This window comes from Cnephaeus nilssonii (assembly GCF_951640355.1).
Source record: "Cnephaeus nilssonii genome assembly, chromosome: 13".
Classification (NCBI taxonomy): domain Eukaryota; kingdom Metazoa; phylum Chordata; class Mammalia; order Chiroptera; family Vespertilionidae; genus Cnephaeus; species Cnephaeus nilssonii.
Genome location: NC_137084.1, coordinates 8,667,947 through 8,685,712, shown reverse-complemented (window position 1 = coordinate 8,685,712; position 17,766 = coordinate 8,667,947). Strand labels below are relative to the sequence as shown.

The following is a 17,766-nucleotide window of genomic DNA, read 5'->3' as shown; positions in this document are numbered from 1 at the left end:
ACACGTCACTTGTGGTGACGGAATGGATGTCACTGATGGGTTTGCTGGGATGAAAAGCCGCTGCGCTCTGAAATTTAGGCCACATAGCTTAGGCTCATTACGTCAAGTGAGCATAATGAGAATGCCAGGTACAGCAAAGCTATGGTCGGTAATAAGGACACCTAAGTTCTGAATACTTTCAAAAACACCAAGTCAGCAGAGGGTCAGGGACACGACTCCTTGGGGCTGCTGAGTCTTTCATCAGCGTGGAAGGGCGTGTCTGCTCCTGAGCAAAGCTGGGTATCTGTGTTGAGCTTGAAGATGTTTTGGCCACAGGAGCAGTCATACCTGTTTGCTGGGTACCAGGAAACAAACTTCCTGCATTAGTGGCTGCACCTGTCCATTTCTTGGGGTGCTGAGAAGGCGGGAGCACTTTGGATGGGGTCCTGAGTGAGGCCCCGGTTGACACAGGAGATTCAGCAGTAGAGCGATATCTCGGGAGACTCTGGAATGGTGTGGAAGCATGGACCACAGGAGATGGGTAGAAGTTGCTGGAAATCTGGGAACTTGTATCCGTTCCATCTGAAAACATCTCCTGCAAGCCAGCTGTGGAAGGCAGATTTGGAGAGGGTAGCAAGAGAGGCCATGTTGGATGGCCAGGCCTCTGTACATGGGGATGAGACTTGACCTGTTGACTTGTGGGTGGGAAATCTTCGACTTCCGTTGCTTGGAAGTCTCCGGAATGGCTGTTATTACTTGTAGACGAGACAGCTATATGGTTTCCAACCATGGTAACGTCTGACTGTTGGATGGGCTGGTTGGTGCCTGTATCAAGGACTGAGTCCTGAGTGCGAAAGCCTTCTGCAGTTGCTCCATGCCCAGCAGTGCCTTTGAGATCGTGGGAGTCTATTGTATTAACAGCTGAAGCTAAAACACTGGGGGCAGGAGAGGAAGCTGGATGAGGTTTCCAACTTGTGGAGTTAATTGTGTGCCCATTTATAGCATAATTTGTTTGCTGCAGCAAGCCAGATAGCGTTGGTTCTGTGGAAAGGGATCCAGTTTCCGCGGAAAGGGAACTCCAGAACACATCTGTGACCGCTGGCTTTTTCACGCTTCCCATTGTTGAGAAATCATAGACCCCGGTGGAGGAGGGAAATGCTGTCACCTGTTTGGAAGTTGAAACTGGCAGCTCTGAAAGGCCCGTCGCAGCTGCGTCCGTCCCTGGCTTGCTGCTGGAAAGGCCGGGAGATGGGGAAACAGTCTGGGCGGCTCGTGTGGAGGGGAGGGGACGTGGAGGTGATTCTGAAGCAAGGTCTGTTCTTGGTGTTGCAGGGACAGCGGATGGAACAGGAGCAGTGCTGAAAGCAGAGGCGAATCCATTCAGAGTGCGAAGACTCGGAACCTCTTTACTCAGGAGGGTCTGGAGAGCAACTGTCAAACCTGCCTTTTCGTGTTTCCTTAGGACAGCGGTCACGCCATCTTCTTTCTGCAGCAGGAATGTCCAAGTGGTGGCAAGGAGATTCGGAAATTTGCTTGAGAGGAGGAAGTCGGTAGCTGCAGTAGGAGGGGGTCCATTGTGGCCCGCTCCCCGAGGAGTTGGCGTGCGGGGCTGGGTGGATGGAGAGGCATGGTTCCGTGCCGGCTGCAGGACAGTGGGGAAGTCAGCCACTGCGCCCTTCGAGGGCGATGCAGGAACCGCCCCAGAAAGGATGGCTTGTCCTCGGCCGGCTGGAGTGGGAGGCAGAGGAGAAGACACCCGAGAGGAAGAAGTGTGTTCTGCTTCAGAATTCCCTGGAGCTGCTGACAGGTGCAGTGGGTTAGCCGAGTCCTTTGCAGTGGCGGCGGCTAGTGTCCTGCTGGTCATTTCCACCGCCCCTGACTCGGTGGTCTGGAAAAGTGAGGGCACGGCCCCACTCTTCAGAGCTGGCAGAGACACCCCACTGTGCACTGTTTCAGCCACCTCAGCTGTGATTGGCTGGGTGGATGCAGGCCTTGATGCCGCTTCCAAGCTTGACCAGGAGGGAGTTCCATGGGGCAGGTGAAGACTTCCAAGTGCTAGGGGAGGGGGAGACCGATGGGCCAGTCCCGGCCCGGACCTCAGAAACTCTGGTGTGGGGGAGCCTGCTGCGCGAGGATCCTCCGTGGGGGACGGCTCCGAATACTGCTTTGTTGAAGGTCCCGAGAAACCTAGACGGGGGATGCTTATTAAATCCTGGGCGTTTGGGGATGGAGTGTGGTTCATTTCGTCAGCAAGTGGGTTTAGGGGAGTAGCCACGCTCTGACTTGGAGGGCAGTCAGTTGGAGCCGTTTGGGGGACTAAAGGCACCGTGGTGGGTGGCCCGGCTGGCTTAGAAAAGATGATGGAATGAGGTGAGGCAGGAGCTGATGACGGGGATGGAGATGGAGGGAGAAGCGGGGGGATGTCTGACCTCAGAGAATGTCGATCTGAGATGGAAGGAGTCCCTACCCATACCGGCTGCGATGGGAGGACAGGGCTCAAGGACGTCCCCGAGGGGACAGTGGGCAATGCGGGGAGCATGCTCGTGTGAGGCAAACCTGACACACCGGCTGCTTCTCTTCCCCCTCGCGGTCTTGGCTGGACCGGCGACTCGGTGGAATCCCCGGAAGGCTCGAGGGAGGCGCTATGTCCGCTGCCTTGGTAAGGGGAAGAAGAGAGGTCCCCGGGGGCCCTGGGCCTGCGGTGTGTCTTGGGAGGAGGTGTGCGGGTGAACTGCAGCACGCTGGTGTTGTCAGGGGTCGGGCCCAGCCCATTCTTGATTCTGTCCACGGCCGAGGAAGACCGGACTTCTGAGAAAGGCCATGTTGGTGAAATCGGTGACAATTTCCCGGGAGGAAATGACTCTGGGTTTGGGGTGACGGTTATCTGTAGGTTGTCTGTTCCTGTGAAACAGAACACCAAGCGGTCAGACATCAGACAGTAAGTGCCTGCGGTGGTAGGTCCTGGAGAGAAGGCGTGGGCAGGAAGGCGCTGCTCAGACCTCCGCAGACCCTGGCACTGAGGTGAGGACACATTAAACCAGGGGTCCTCAAACTTTTTAACCAGGGGGCCAGTTCACTGTCCCTCAGACCGCTGGAGGGCCGGACTATAGTTTAAAAAAAAAACTATGAACAAATTCCTATGCACACTGCACGTATCTTATTTTGAAGTAAAAAAACAAAACGGCAAAAACACCCACATGTGGCCCGCGGGCCGCAGTTTGAGGACTCCTGCATTAAACACCCAAACAACGCATTCAGTAACTAGAAATATGCAAATGCTGCAGCTGACCTACAGGGCAGGAATGGAGACACGCACATTTTAATCTCAGCTTAGTTGAGCCAGGCTTAAATAAAACCATAGTTCTCAGAGCTTCAGCAAAGGGGTAAGTCAGTCCCGTAAGACTATCGCACAATGACCTGTACACGTATGCACACACAGGTTAAGAATCAAACGCTTCCCTTGCTTACCAAGTTTGCATCGAGTCCTATGAAAGCTAAACTTAGCCTTGAACTTAGAGGCGGGAAACAGATCATTAACACAGTAAAGCATAAAGCGTTTTCAAAAGTGCTTGGCCAGGTTGGGTGCAGTCTGTCATGAACTACTGTCCAAAATGGTGAGAGCTGCGTCCCCAGGCTCCCAGATCTCAGAGCCCCACGTAAACACCACGATGCATAATGATGGATTAGTCAGGCCTCCGTCTTCCTGAGCCCAGGAGCCTGCTGGTCGCTAATTCCCAGGACTCGGGCTGTGATGCTCTGGGTGTACTTGAATCGTCCCCGCCCCGTGGCAAACACATTTTAACCTCGCCAAAGCCCACAGGGGCATAAGGCCCCTCTGCTGCTGCCTCTCCCCTCTAAGCCTCTCTCTTCAGTCCCCTCTTCGTGGCTGCTTGTATCACAAACCCCAAGCAGACACCCTCCTTTCCAGAGTCTGCTCCTTAAGGAGTGTTCTCCAATCAGGTTCAAGGGGCCTCCCGCCGCCGCCTCGATTGCCTCCTGGGTTCCTCAAAACTACTCCTGTCACCCAGACAACGGCCGTCCTTTCCCCCTCAGTGCTGTTCCTTTGGCTGCTGGGGACCCCGAGGAGAAGTCAGCCTAGGTTTCCAACCACGGTCATGAGACCATCCCTCTGTCCCACTCACTGCCCACCTGTGGGTTTTCTTACTTGCAGCCCTTACAGAAAAGCAAACCCAATCACCAACAGCTCTCAGATGTAGGAAGCAAAGCCAACCAACTAATAAACATTAATACATACCCCAGGCCCCTCTTCCTCATCTGCCAGAGAAATATATCTGCAGTTTCTATCGGGTCCCAGAGTCAGGCTGCCTGGATTCAAGTCCCACTCCTCCATCTGCTAGCGGTGTGGCCTTGGCCAAGTTACTTCACCTCTCTGTGCCTCACTTCCTCATCAGTAAAATGGGGGCAATTACAGTACCTACCTACCTCCCTCATGACATTCTCTTAAGGATTACAGTGGAGTGATACATTTAAAGTCCTTAGGACAGTGCTTAGTGCTCCAAAAAGGCTAGCTATTGATGGTGCTATTACTGTTTATTTGTTCGGCCCAAGGTAGACACGGACGCACTCAGAGGCTTCCCCAGAGAACCCCATGCCAGTTAGAGCTCATTGTCACGATCCCACACATCTGTGGGGGCACGTATAGTCTGCAGACTATTGCCACACCCTAATCCCACCTTGAGGAAGAGGAAAGGCTATTACCCCTGTTTGACAGTGGAGGAAACCAGGGCTCAGCGGGATCAAGTGCTAACTTGGCCAAGGTCACACAGAGAGTACGTCTCACTTCTTTCAACTTCAGGCCCAAGTCTCCCCAGTGCTGTGCGTGGGAAGGAGGCCTTCCTCCACCTCCCGGTCTGGGCTGGGCTCCGTCCTCCCAGAGGGACCCCCTCAGACCGGAGCCCCCACCTCCTGAGTTTGATGGCGTGTCCCTCTTTGGCGCTGCGGGGGCAAACATCACTGAGCACAGCTCCACATCACAGAGACCCGTCAGGCTCCGACTCCCAGAGGTCAGCAGAGATGGAGGAAGCGCCCTTGCTGTGCTAAGGCATCCCTCCCACGCCCCGCAGTTCCGGAGCTTGGCGCCGGGGACATGCTTGCCTAAGATGACTTCTCTTGGGGCTTTTTAAAAACAAAATGCACCGGTTAATAGAATCAAATTGCCATGCCTTGAAGCGCTGCCAGCAAATAAGATTGTGTTTAATGCTTTGACATTCAACGTTTTTGTTCACAGGGGTTTTCTTTTTGTAAGAAGTTTACGGCTTTCGAATCCCTTGTGAAACAGGCTTAGAAATGAAGTTGACTTCCCCCCCATTCTATGCAATGCCACTTTCATTTGTTAAAACCTCGGTTTATGTGATCATTACAGAAAATTTAGCAAAGACGGAAAAGTAGAAGGGAAAGAAAAAGAATCCCACGCCTCCCTCCGCGCTCTCCACATGCAGGCCCCACCACAGGGAGAAAACCAGGGTTCACACTGAGGTGAACTGCACGCCCGGACTTCATCCTTGGAAAAGCTTTGGTTTGCTTGCTTTACAGACCTGTAACCACACTGCATTCCCAATTCTGCACCTGCTCTTTCTCTTTGAACAGTTTATTAAAGCATATTCCCATAGTGGATGAGGATGCGTATTATTTCCACTACGATGTGGTATGTATTTTTACTTGTTTAAACATCCCCCAACTGTCAAGGTACAGGTTGTTTATAAAAGTTCAGCATTATAAATAACTAGAGGCCCGGTGCATGAAATTCATGCATGGGGGGGGAACCCCTCAGCCTGGCCTGCACCCTCTCCAATCCGGGACCCCTCGGGGGATGTCCAACTGCCTCTCGCAATCCGGGACTGCTGGCTCCTAACCGCTCGCCTGCCTGTCTGCCTGATAGCCCCTAACCACCTCTGCCTGCCTGATCACTCCTAACCGCCTCTGCCTTGGCCCAGCACCCAGGACCCAGGCTTCCCTCCTCTGGCCGGCCGCAGGAACCCGGGACCCGGGCTGGCTTTGCCCAGGCCAGCTGCAGGTGCAGGCACCCAGGACTGGGGGCGGCTTCGCCCAGGCTGGCTGAAGGCGCCTGGGACCAGGGACGGGCGGCTTCACCTGGGCCGCAGCTGCAGCCACTGGCACCCAGGACCGCGGGCGGGTGGCTTTGCCCGGGCTGCAGCTGCAGCCACTGGCGCCTGGGACCATGGGCAGGTGGCTTCTCCAGGACCCAGCTTTGTCAGGAAGGATGTCCAGAAGACGTCCGGTATAATTAGCATATTACCCTTTTATTAGTATAGATGGCCTCATCCCTTCCAATGTTGTCATCACAAACCCTACGTGGCAGGTGGGACAGACACAACGACCTCCTCTTAGGCTCTAGGACACCACACACACACACAAGTAAACCAATGGGACTTGGGGTTCTCTCTCCTTCCCCTAGGCCCTGGCATCCTTCTGATCTTTCTGATGGGGTCACTTGTAAGTTTAAAAACTTAACCCCACAAAATGGCATAAACTCAACCATAAAAAAAACAACAAAAAACACCCACAACTGACCACCGATAACTGACCCTTCATAACTAGGACAATCCTATTAGCAAACCTTTCCAAATTTTCATATTAATTTTTACCATTTCATTCTAATGGTCTTAAGGGAGGCTGAGGCCAATAAAACCCATTAGACAAGAAAGACGGAAGATGTAGGAAAGTCTGTACCTAGCGAAAAGCAGTAACAGGGGCTTAGAGAGTTGGGCAAACTAACAGCGTATCACCAGGCTTCACACCATGTTGAAAGGTTTAGACATAAACCACTTCTCAGGAATAGTCCCAGAATTAAGATATCATTCTTCCCACGATCTTTATTTAGAGAGTACTCTCCCTTTCTGCTTAGTGTTATAGCCGAGTATCTCCCTTATTGGGACAATCACTTAGCATGAACCCCACAAATACATACTGAATGCTTTATCTGATGGTCACCCCCTTACAAAGGTTAACAAGCTGTAATCCTCACAGAAAAGGTGGTTGAGGCCACTGTTTAGGGTGTGGGATCTGGGGTCAGGGCTGATGGGTAATTAGCCTGACTGCCTTGCTCCAGCTGTGTGAACTCAGGCAAGTTCCGCACCTTCTGTGCCTGCTTCCCCTTTTCTAGAATGAGATAGCAACAATCGCTGTCTCACAGGCGATTAGCTGAGGCTTAAAGGCATTGATCCAGGTAGTTTTTGGGACGAACACACCCTGGTAGGTGGTCAGCAGTTAGTAGATGTTATCGTGATTACCATCATGGAGCACAGAATCTAATTAAGAGGTGTTGGAGTCATCTCTTTTTTCTAAACTATGACAAAAAGAAACTCTTATACTGCCACTTTTGTCATACACGTATTCTATCTTCTCGGGAACAGTTCACATTTCTTGCGATGAATCCCTTTTCTCCGATTGTAATTCTCCACCGTACCTGGGCAATCCCACTGGCTTTCTTAGCTCTAGTAAGACTCCTGCATGAGATTTCTCCCCTGAAGTCTGCCTAGTTCCACAAGCAGGCACGTGGTTTGGGAGATAACTATTCAGTATAGTGGCAAAGTGAATGCTTTCCTATTGAGATTCCTTACAAATCTAACTACAACTCTAGCTGAGATGCTGAGAGGAGAAAGCAGAGAGAGAACAAGAGCTTCTCATATATATTCTCATTTGTGTATATGAGAATACTTTTGATAATTAATCCAGAAATGAAAAAAAACACACACACAAATGAAAATATGAAGGAGGAGCCACTATTGAAAAAGGCACCAGGACTAGTAATATTCAACTGAGTTCTATATAACTTTAAAAATAGGTAACTCTAATGTTATTAAATCAATTCAGGCCTTTGAAATATATGATAATGTTCCCAATTTGTTTTATGAAACCAGTCCTGCTTTAATAGCAAAATCCAATAAAGATACACGAAACAATAATAAAAATATGTAAATAAATACAGGGCAGCCAAGCAAAAATGTGTGTGTGTAGGGGGGAAGATTGTAATAAAAAATAGGAACCTATGTGTACTCCAGGATCACATTTATGCAATTACACAAAAATTATGTATGTATATATGTAAATAATAATAAATGATTCAATGCATAAATTATCAATAAATAACACTTTTATAAAGTCTGTGACAGTCAACACAGGCACATGTACCAGCACATAAATACACAAACATACATACACACAAAAGAGGAATGTAAGGCTTTTCACTGCATTTAAGGGCCAAATGGTCTGATCTTAGGCCAAACTCTGGACTCTTACTATATTCCTGAAGGTTATCATTTGCAACCCCAACCTTGCACCATCTACAATGTGGCTCACAATAGGCAGAGACCTTCTCATTCATTTTGCATCTCACAGAATATTTCATGAGGTTGAAAAATAATAATAAACCTGTATTAAGGACATGCAGACAACCTGACATACTCTAAAACTGAGAAAAAGCAAAGATAACCACGTCAGAACACCTGTTCCAATAAATACTGGCCCCAAGCAATGATTTGAGGAGGAAAAGTTCTGTATTCGAAACCATTCAGGAAATCCCTTACGGGAGAGTGACAGTGCAGACAGTATGAAAGCCTAGTAGTAAACAAAAGTCCGGTTTAACCTAGAAAATCCCCAAACTAGCTGACTGTGGAACTCTTTCTTCTTTTCCTGTTCTGCATGATACCAGTGAATGTCCCCAGGAGCCGCTGCTCTGAAGAACACCTTGAGGAAATTCTAGCGTAGGTCATTTCAGAGTTTAAAGTCGTGGCCCTTGGGTAATTTCAGACACAGAGAAAACTCAGAGAAGAACTGATGGGTGGGCTGAATCCACTATGGAATCAGAAGACATGTTCTTTGTCATTATGTGCTTGGCAAATTCTGCTCCTGTTTGCTTGTTTCACAGTGTATTTTACCAGACGTACGCATGACCTCTTCCCTCGATGCCCATCACTTGAGATAGCATTGGGGTGAGCACCAGGAAAACGGTCAAGTGCTGTTGTAAAGGTAAAGGACCATCATTATTATACTGGTTGGCGCTAATGCCATCTTGGGCATTAAATTAATTTAGGTAAAACGATAATATCAATAACTTGATGGTTTTCCTCCCTAATTGGAGACATACAAGAAAAATGCTCTACTGGAAAAGGCTGTGTGATACTTCATGGATACTGATATTCTTACAATCAGACACTAAAAACCTGCAAGTATCCATGTGGGAGCCAAAGAAGCAGAATATGTTGCCAGTATTAATAACAAATACTATTAACTCTTAATGAATATTCATTGATGACTGATTTAGGCATAAGTCTATGAATATCTATGAATAGTTCAGGATTTGTTAATACATCCTATCTAATAAAGAGGGAATATGCAAATTGACCGTCACAAAGACGGTGGCGCCCATAGCCACAAGATGGTGGCACCCAGTCCCCTCAGCCCCGCCAGGGTCCCCCAGTCTCGGGAGGGTGGCAGGTGCACAGAGTCCCCAGTCCTTTCAGCCCCGCCGGGGGTGGGAGGAAGGGGCAGCAGGCACGCAGTCCCCAGTCCTTTCACAGAAAATGGGTTGCCTCAAAAGTTGGTTAAACTTCTTAGGACAAAAAGCATTAAAAATCTTTGAAAAGGGAATTCCAATATTTATAAAAGCTTGGACTAGACAATTCAAGGTTATTTCCACTACAACCTTCTATGATTGTGTGATATTAACATTCTGAATTCACATAGTACTAGCTGTATTGTATGTGAGCTGATATCATTTAAAGGAATGGCCATTATTATTAAAACAACTCATAAAACCACACTGTTTGTATGTCAAGGACATTCTGTGTGATTTTCCTAATGGCTGGAGTTAATGCCCCTAAATCGGCAGTCAGACATCCCCTGAGGTGGTCTCAGATTGGAGAGGGCGCAGGCCTGGCTGAGGGACACTCCCCCTCCCGTGCACGAATTTCGTGCACCGGGCCTCTAGTATCCTTATAAAAAGAAATTATCAACCAATTCTAGCAGGACTGAATAATGATTAAACAAATTGACTCTAAAATTTTAAAAATGTTTATTTTCGAACCTTTGAGAAGCACCTAAATTAAAAAAGATGGCCAGTATGTTCATAGTAAATAATGTCATTTAGCCCAGCTGGTGTGCTCAGTGGTTGAGTGTTGACCTATGAACCAAGATGTCTCAGTTTGATTCCCAGTCAGGGCACATGCCTGGATTGTGGGCTCAATCCCCAGTGGGGGGTGTGCAGGAGTCAGCCAATCAATGATTCTCTTTCATCATGGATGTTTCTATCCCTCTCTTCCTCTCTGAAATCAATAAAAATCTATTTTTGAAAAGTATAAATTCCATTTATACTTTATTTGCCTTAATGTTTATATATGTGGCCATAGAAACATAGCATTTATTTTTTTTAATTCTATAATTTAGAAATTTCCGAGACTACAATTTCTTTCACTTGGCATACATTAATAAGATCTATCTATATTCAGTTTCAATTTATTCAATTAACAAAAGTTCCATTTCTATTTCCCAGTGCTTCCCTAGTAATAAACAAAACCACGAGACATGATTTTTCAGTATTGGCAATGGATTTTCCTTTATCATTCCAGTCTCCTCCAGGCCTATCTGTGCCTAGCAACAGACTTTCCAGATGCCTGGCTGGAACTAGGGGTGCCCATAGGAGGGAGCCAGGATGCTGGCTCTCTTGCCACTTGGCCTATCCAACACAGATTCCAGGAGAAGACTAGGACACCGTTTGGTGGGAGCAGGAAGGAGATGCCACGTGTGTCTGCCTAACTGCCACCTACTTGAAAGACCAGAGTGCACAGTCTAAGACTCCTACCACAGACATGAACGTTATCCTTTCTACGTTCATTCAACTAGCACAACCTACATCAGATAGTTCTCATTTTCAAAGCATCCAGTCTACCTAAGAGTGAATTCCCTAAGAAAAGGTGCTATGCATGTAGCAATAAGTGATTTTAATCAGTGCCAGAAGAATGGGGGGGAAATGAAATTTAATAACAAAGGTAAAAATTATTTTCTAGCCTTAATTTGAATATTGCTGAACAATGGAACTGACTTTGTAATAATCAAGTAGAAAGCAAGAGAATAACTTTATTCTATGAATCCAAAAACCAGAGAATGTCACAGTTCCTGGGCTCACTGCCACTATCTATATAGGACAAAGGCAGATCCAATTCTGCCTGAAAAGCAATGAACAGAACAGATTAACACAGCGTAGTCTCCAATATGTAGTCGATTCTGCTGTGATTTCATCTACATAAGTGAACACACAGATAAAATTAATGGATAATAAAGACTGTACTGAGAGTAGTAGTAGAAACCTCACCCATGGGCCTGGGATCTGGAGTCTGATCGGGGTTCTCCCGCCTTCTCCTTTTGGGATGTTAAGCAAATCACTTTGCCTGACTGGGTCCCTGTGTTCCCCCCCACCCCACCCCAATTACATGAGAGGGTAAAATCAAATCAAATCATAAGAGCTCCTCAATTACACTCTGATTTAAAACAAGAAAGGGATTTTCAATAGCTTTATCACCCTAGACATAGTTTGATCTTGCCCAGCAAAGAAAAAAAAAATTTGCTGCATCTTTTAATCTCTTTAATCTCCAGATACCTCCCTCCATTCCCTTTGTTCCCTTACAAGGATAAAGAACCTGGGCCCCTTAACCTGTGGCGTTCCCAAGGCCTGCACTGAGCAGATGCACACTCAGATGCGTATGCTTTCTGCATTTCCTGCAAATGACAGAAATGGGAGCATTTAAGTTCTCATTTTCATCCTATATAATAAAAGGCTAACATGCAAATTGACCAAACGGTGGGACAACCAATCGCTATGACACACTGATCACCAGGGGGCAGACGCTCAATGCAGGAGCTACCCCCTGGTGGTCAGTGTGCTCCCACAGGAGGATTGCCACTCAGCCAGAAGTCCTGAGCTGGGCTCACGGCTGGCAAGCGCAGCAGCGGTGGCGGGAGCCTCTCCTATCTCCGTAGCAGAGCTAAGGATGTCTGACTGCTGGCTTAGGCCTACTCCCCCAAGGACATCCCTTGAGGGCTCTCGAACTGCAAGAGGGCACAGGCCGGGCTGAGGGACCCCAGCCGAATGCACTTTGGGGGCGACCAGGCAGGCAGGCAGAGGCGGTTAGGGGCAATCAGGCAGGCAGTGGAGCAGTTAGGGGCATTAGGCAGGCAATCAGGTGAGTGGTTAGGAGCCAATGGTCCTGGATGGCGCAGGGATCAGGCCTAAACTGGCAGTCAGACATCCCCCGAGGGGTCCCGGATTGGAGAGGGTGCAGGCCAGGCTGAGGAACGCCCCCCCCCCCCCCCCGCGTGCACGAATTTCGTGCACCAGGCCTCTAGTTAATTTAAAATATTGTAAAATGGGAAGTAAATGACAACAACAACAAAAGCAGTCTGTATGAACGGCACCCCGCACTCTTCCTCATTCACCTAGAGCTCTACCCCTTACTGAGGAAGAATAAAATCGAAGGGCCTGTTCTCTACCAACACCAAATATTCTTGTTACTAGAAAGCCAACTTTGGGCTCCTAAGCATTAGAGATGTGGGTTTTATCCCTTGCCGGTCTTTCTATTTGCATTCCCCTCCTTTCTTTCTAGACCTTCAGCTCCCCTGCCTACAGAGCTGTTACAGAAGGTGGCCCTGTCACGTGGAGACTGCCTCAGTAACTCTTCCAGGAGGCAGCCTTTCAGCAGAAATAATAGACATTCGCCGCCTTAGAAGTTTAAGCCCATCTCTCCTGGGAAAATGAACTTCAAAAGGCGCCTTACGAAGCAGCATCATGCAGGAGGGGCAGAAAGGGAGAGATGTTTCCTGGCATCGTCGTTGAGGAGACAATTCTGCCACCAGCCATTACAGCTGGGTCGTCTGCAGCAATGAGAGTTCCGTAGGCAGAGCAGATGTTCCAAAAGCTGTATCATTGGTAAATACAGATGAGAGATGTGAATTAAAGATGTGACCTCATTCAATATCATATTTGAGGGTAGCGGCAATGAGAACATTGAATCTAATTGGAGCTAAGAATGCAAGGATCTTTTTTCCAGTCCAAATATAACTGCAGAAAACATATTTCGAAGAAGTAAAATAACTCTCACTGTTGCCTGCCTCCATCCAGTGCCAAGTGAGCCAGTCTAATCCTGAGGCTCCTACATAAACGTGGCCGATTCCACATCTTTGCTGAAATAACTGCCAATTCTTCGGCCACAGGAGAAATGAAAGGCTGGATTGGATGGAGGTCATGATGTAAAAGGGTGATTAACTAGGAAGAAAAGGTAGAGGAGAGCATTTATATTCCCTTCAACATTTCAGGGACTTAGGAATAATGGCTTGAAATATCCCATCCCACTAAGAAAGGTAGGAGGAAAACTGGTAGACATAGGGACCTCAACTTTTATTTCTGAGTTTTCAAATACAGTTTTATTGTACCAATGGAGAGTCACATTCTGCTTTAAAAGCCAAGAGGCTTTTTTCAAAGATACAGTGGAAAGGAAGGGAGGAGACACAGATGAAGGAAGACCAGCAGGAGGTTCAGAGATAAGTTATAGTTTTTTCTTAAAAGAACTCTTCAAAAATGATGGGCAGATATGCACGCCCATCCATTTTTTAAAATGCTACAATGATGGAAAGAGTGAAATTTTGACAATTTCCTAACTGTTTGCTTAGAGTTTCTATTGTATCTTCTTTACCTGCCATCATCTTTATGTTTTAGATGCTCCAAGGAAAAATCACATACACAAACTCCATGGTATTATAAACTTCACCTTTATTTTTATTTTTAAAATATATTTTTATTGATTTCAGAAAGGAAGGGAGAGGGAGAGAGAGATAGAAACATCAGTGATGAGACAGAATCATCTATTGGCTGCCTCCTGCATGCCCTCTGCTGGGCATCAAGCCTGCAACCTGGGCATGTGCCCTGACCGAGAATAATGGGTCGATGCTCATGGTTCATGGGTCGATGCTCAACCACTGAGCCACGCAGGTCTGCTCTGCTCAACTTCACCTTTAAATCAGTCATCCACGGGCAGAGTTTAAAGCTATACTTGATTGCCTATTCCAGTTCTGACAGCACTCATAATCCTAGACTCACATGTTCAAGACCTGTAGCATCCCCTCCTTTTACACACACCAACCTGACCTCAGCAAGAACAAAAATCCATATGGAGAAGTTATTCTTGCGCTATTCTCCCTGCCGTGTTTTGGCTTCAGTTCTGGGATTTCCCAGGCCACACAGTTGGTGATCATGGCAGGGAGGAGATCAACTTTGTCATGAGAGGTTTTTGTTTTCATTCAGACTCTGTGTTGGGCATCTGCCTCTTGGCACTCATGGTGCCTCTAGAGGCCTGGCAATGATCACTGAGGCAATAAAGTGCCACCCACAGGACAGAGATGGAAAAACACTTTTTGGGTTTCCTTGAGATGGCTACTTCATCTTGCTCCAGAACCTGGTGAGTTCTCCTGGATCCTCCTCCGTTCTGTCACTCTGGATCTGCAATCCTGGAAAAGAGGCCCATTTTTGGGTGGAAGGACTGATGCCCTCCTCCTCCTACAGCTGAGGCCCTGGTCATCTTTACAGGATTTCCAGCAGAACCTGAACTCTTTTTAACTGAGAGGTGGTTCCAGTAGTCCTGGATGGTCCTCTTTCTGGGGTTCCCCACTTAGAAATGTTTGTGCCTGGTCCTGAAGCTCTGGGGGTGGGCCTAGATTTCTTGCTTAGAGATAGCCAATTGGTTACATTACAAAGGTGGGTCACCTCCAACTGACTGGCTGTCTGGACTGTTGTGAGGATTCTAAGTACAATCCCAAATCAGTCGGTAAGTGTGCTGGGATCAATTAGTTACGTCTGCCATGGAGGCTGTATTGTAGAATGGAAGCAGGAGTGGACAGCTATCTAGCATCCTGGACAAGATGAGCTCTAAGGTTTCTTCCAGCATCTAGCCTAGCTCCATTCATTTTCAGATAAAACCAGGGCCACGGGTGGTTAAGTGACTTGCCCAAGGGTTATCAGCACTGGGCAAGTCTGAACTAGAGGCAGGTCTTGGCTTCCCCATGACAGTGTTCCTTCCACCACAGATGTACCATGTTACTTTTCTGAAGCATCAACTGGGAGACAGTGAAGAGAAAATGAAGTGAGGAGGGCCAAGGGAGAAGGTGAAACAATGATGAAGGGACCAAATAGAAAAGAGGAAAAATGAGCAGGGCTGGGCCAGCAAACAGGTGTGACTTCCAGGCTGCAATTGGCACACAAGTAAGCTCTTTCCACACCTGGGAAATCAAAGATACTGACGCTTCCTCACCACCCACCTGAGAAAATCTACTTGTGTAACACACACACACACACACACACACACACACACACACCTCCCAGTGCCATCCCTGAGCAGCAGCTGTCATAGCCTTGGTTGAGCATACCACTGGTCATGTGAATGTGGACCAGACGCTTGGGCCCAGAACAGATAACTGGTCTGAGCTGGTTTAATTGAACTTCCCCTCCCAGGAATCTGAAACTGGGACCTGGAGACACTTGTCATTCCATATTGGGTGCTTGACGAGGGATGTGATACCAAGCAGGAAGCCATGTTTGGCATACATACACACCACAACAGGGAATGCCGATTTGAAGAGAGAGAGAGAGAGAGAGAAGAATGAGACAGATACAAGGAGCAGCAGGGGCAAGAGACCATGTGACCTTGAGAGAGAGAGTCAGGGAGGTTAGGTGCTCCAGGTCCACATTTTAGGGGGACTCAGCTGTACTCTGAACCACTGGGTTTTGTGAGGTACCTCATGCTTTCCAAAATATAATCAGCACTTGGCTTTAATTAGCTCAGATAGGTTCTGTACCCTGCAAGCAAATATGACCACTGGTTAGGCCAATTGAACCCTGGTTGGTTATCATTGTCTATGAACACAGTAATACTGCTGTGTGTGAGGGAGAGGGAGAGATAAGAAGTGGTACCCTATTAAAAGTCAAATGTTCTCAGAAAAATTCAAATGAATATGCTAACCTTTGCAATGATATAGTACTGACTTTTATCCACCAAATAAGGCATTTGGGCAACAGATCAAATTAAACAAGATACAGGCTACTTAAAATCTATTTTGATGATTAGCTTCAGAAATTAATGTGAAACAAGTTTATGTTATTCATTTACTACCACACATTTCATGCACAACAACCCCAGAGATTGGGCTGCAAAATCCTGAGAACATGGCACCCATTTGCTGTTCACAAATTACTAAAAATCCCACATGGTAAAGCCTTTAAAATCAACTGCAGGAAAAATCAGTGTCAGATCAGATTCCAGGCCTGTAAAATTGGCTGGTGGTATATGAAGAGCTCCTAAAACTATGAATAAATAAAACACCAGCAAGTGAAGAGGCAAAGCATGTTGAAAGACAACTCTAGAATCTCCTTGTATGAAAGCAAATGATATGAAGTCAGGAGAAATAAACTCTTTTAAAAAACAATTCACTTTTGTGGGGATTGGATTTTTGATGAAATCCTCCACAGGTGGCACAGAACGTGAGAACGTGGAGATGTCACCACGGCCAGCACTGGTCAGTGCAGACCTGCAGAAGCCACGAGGCTTGTAAAGGATTCACTGGTCCATGGCTTGCTTCCAGTACACATTCTGGGAGAACCAATTTTCCAAACTAAATTTTTCACTGTTTCAAACTTTTTTTTGGCGATTTTGCATAAAATACCACCCTAGTTTTGCTGAGTTTATTCTTCCTTTAATGTTTAGTCTCTAAAGAGAGAAGCCTCCAATGCTTTTCTAGGTGTTTAAGGAAAGATATCTGGAACCGTGAGGAGCAGATGTGCAGCTCACACTGCAGCACGGCTCACCCTGTCTAAGGGAGGTGCCCTTCTAACTGGTGCAGAGAGCTGTAGCTGCATCCTCCCTTGTCCTTTACCTCCTTGGACACCTACCTGTCCAGATGCCTTAGACTGGGGCATAAATAAAATGATATGAAATAGTTGGGGCAGTTTTCATTTTCATTTTCAGCAGTAGAAAGCCTTGTACAAGGTAAATGACCAATAAATAGACATCCTTTTGTCCAGATGTAGAAGACACCTTTTTGAGCATCTGTCCAACACATGGTCCCTTCTCTAGAAAACGCCCTCTCCTGAAAACATGAAGTTGGTTCGCTACCAACTCCAATTCTGATTGTCCCAAGAGTGAACACCTGCACCAGGGGAAGCCAATCACCCTGGGCCTCCCAGCAAACAGGGCATCCCTGGGCCACAGAGCATTTCCATAAGTTGTGTGTGGGACACTGGGCTCCATACCACCTTTTCAGGTTGGCTCTTTGTCCCATGGATACAGAGAAAGTTTCCAGATAAACATAGAGGAGAAGACCAGAGAGAATGAAATGAGAGAATTTGGGGGGAGGGGGGAGAAGAAAGGAGGAGAGAGAGAGGCAGAGACAAACAATGGAAACAGAGAGGGCCAGCCTGGATCTGATGGTTCTTTTCTCATCATGCCCAGCTGTACTCTCTCTTCTCACCACAATGCAACCCTGCAGCCTTCCAATAAGACCCCCCCCCCCATCTCTGATCCAGCTAGTGTGAGAGACACTAGCAATCAAAGATGATGACCATCCAAACCTTACGTACGCTTCAAGCCACCTCCACCTCACCTCCGTGAGGAAAAATGCCCATCCCTCCAGTGTGAGATTCCACTTCTCTATTGGAGGATCTTCTGTTGAGTTGGAAAATATTTGTTTTATTTTCATTTTACCCTATTT

General features: G+C 47.3%; 1 protein-coding gene across 3 annotated transcripts in view; it reads right to left on the bottom strand.

Moving 5' to 3' along the window:
• KIAA1549L (KIAA1549 like) overlaps positions 1-17,766 on the bottom strand; it is a gene marked incomplete at its 5' end in the record, with an annotated part of 219,082 nt that overhangs the window by 92,562 nt on the left and 108,754 nt on the right. The window contains 2 exons of one of the 3 annotated variants that reach the window (XM_079789062.1): positions 328-2,166; positions 2,536-2,880. In XM_079789062.1, coding sequence (XP_079645188.1) covers positions 328-2,166; positions 2,536-2,880 — 2,184 coding nt within the window. Of the gene's footprint in view, positions 1-327; positions 2,881-17,766 lie in introns of all 3 variants that reach the window. The other 2 variants (XM_079789060.1, XM_079789061.1) reach the window with 2 other exon arrangements.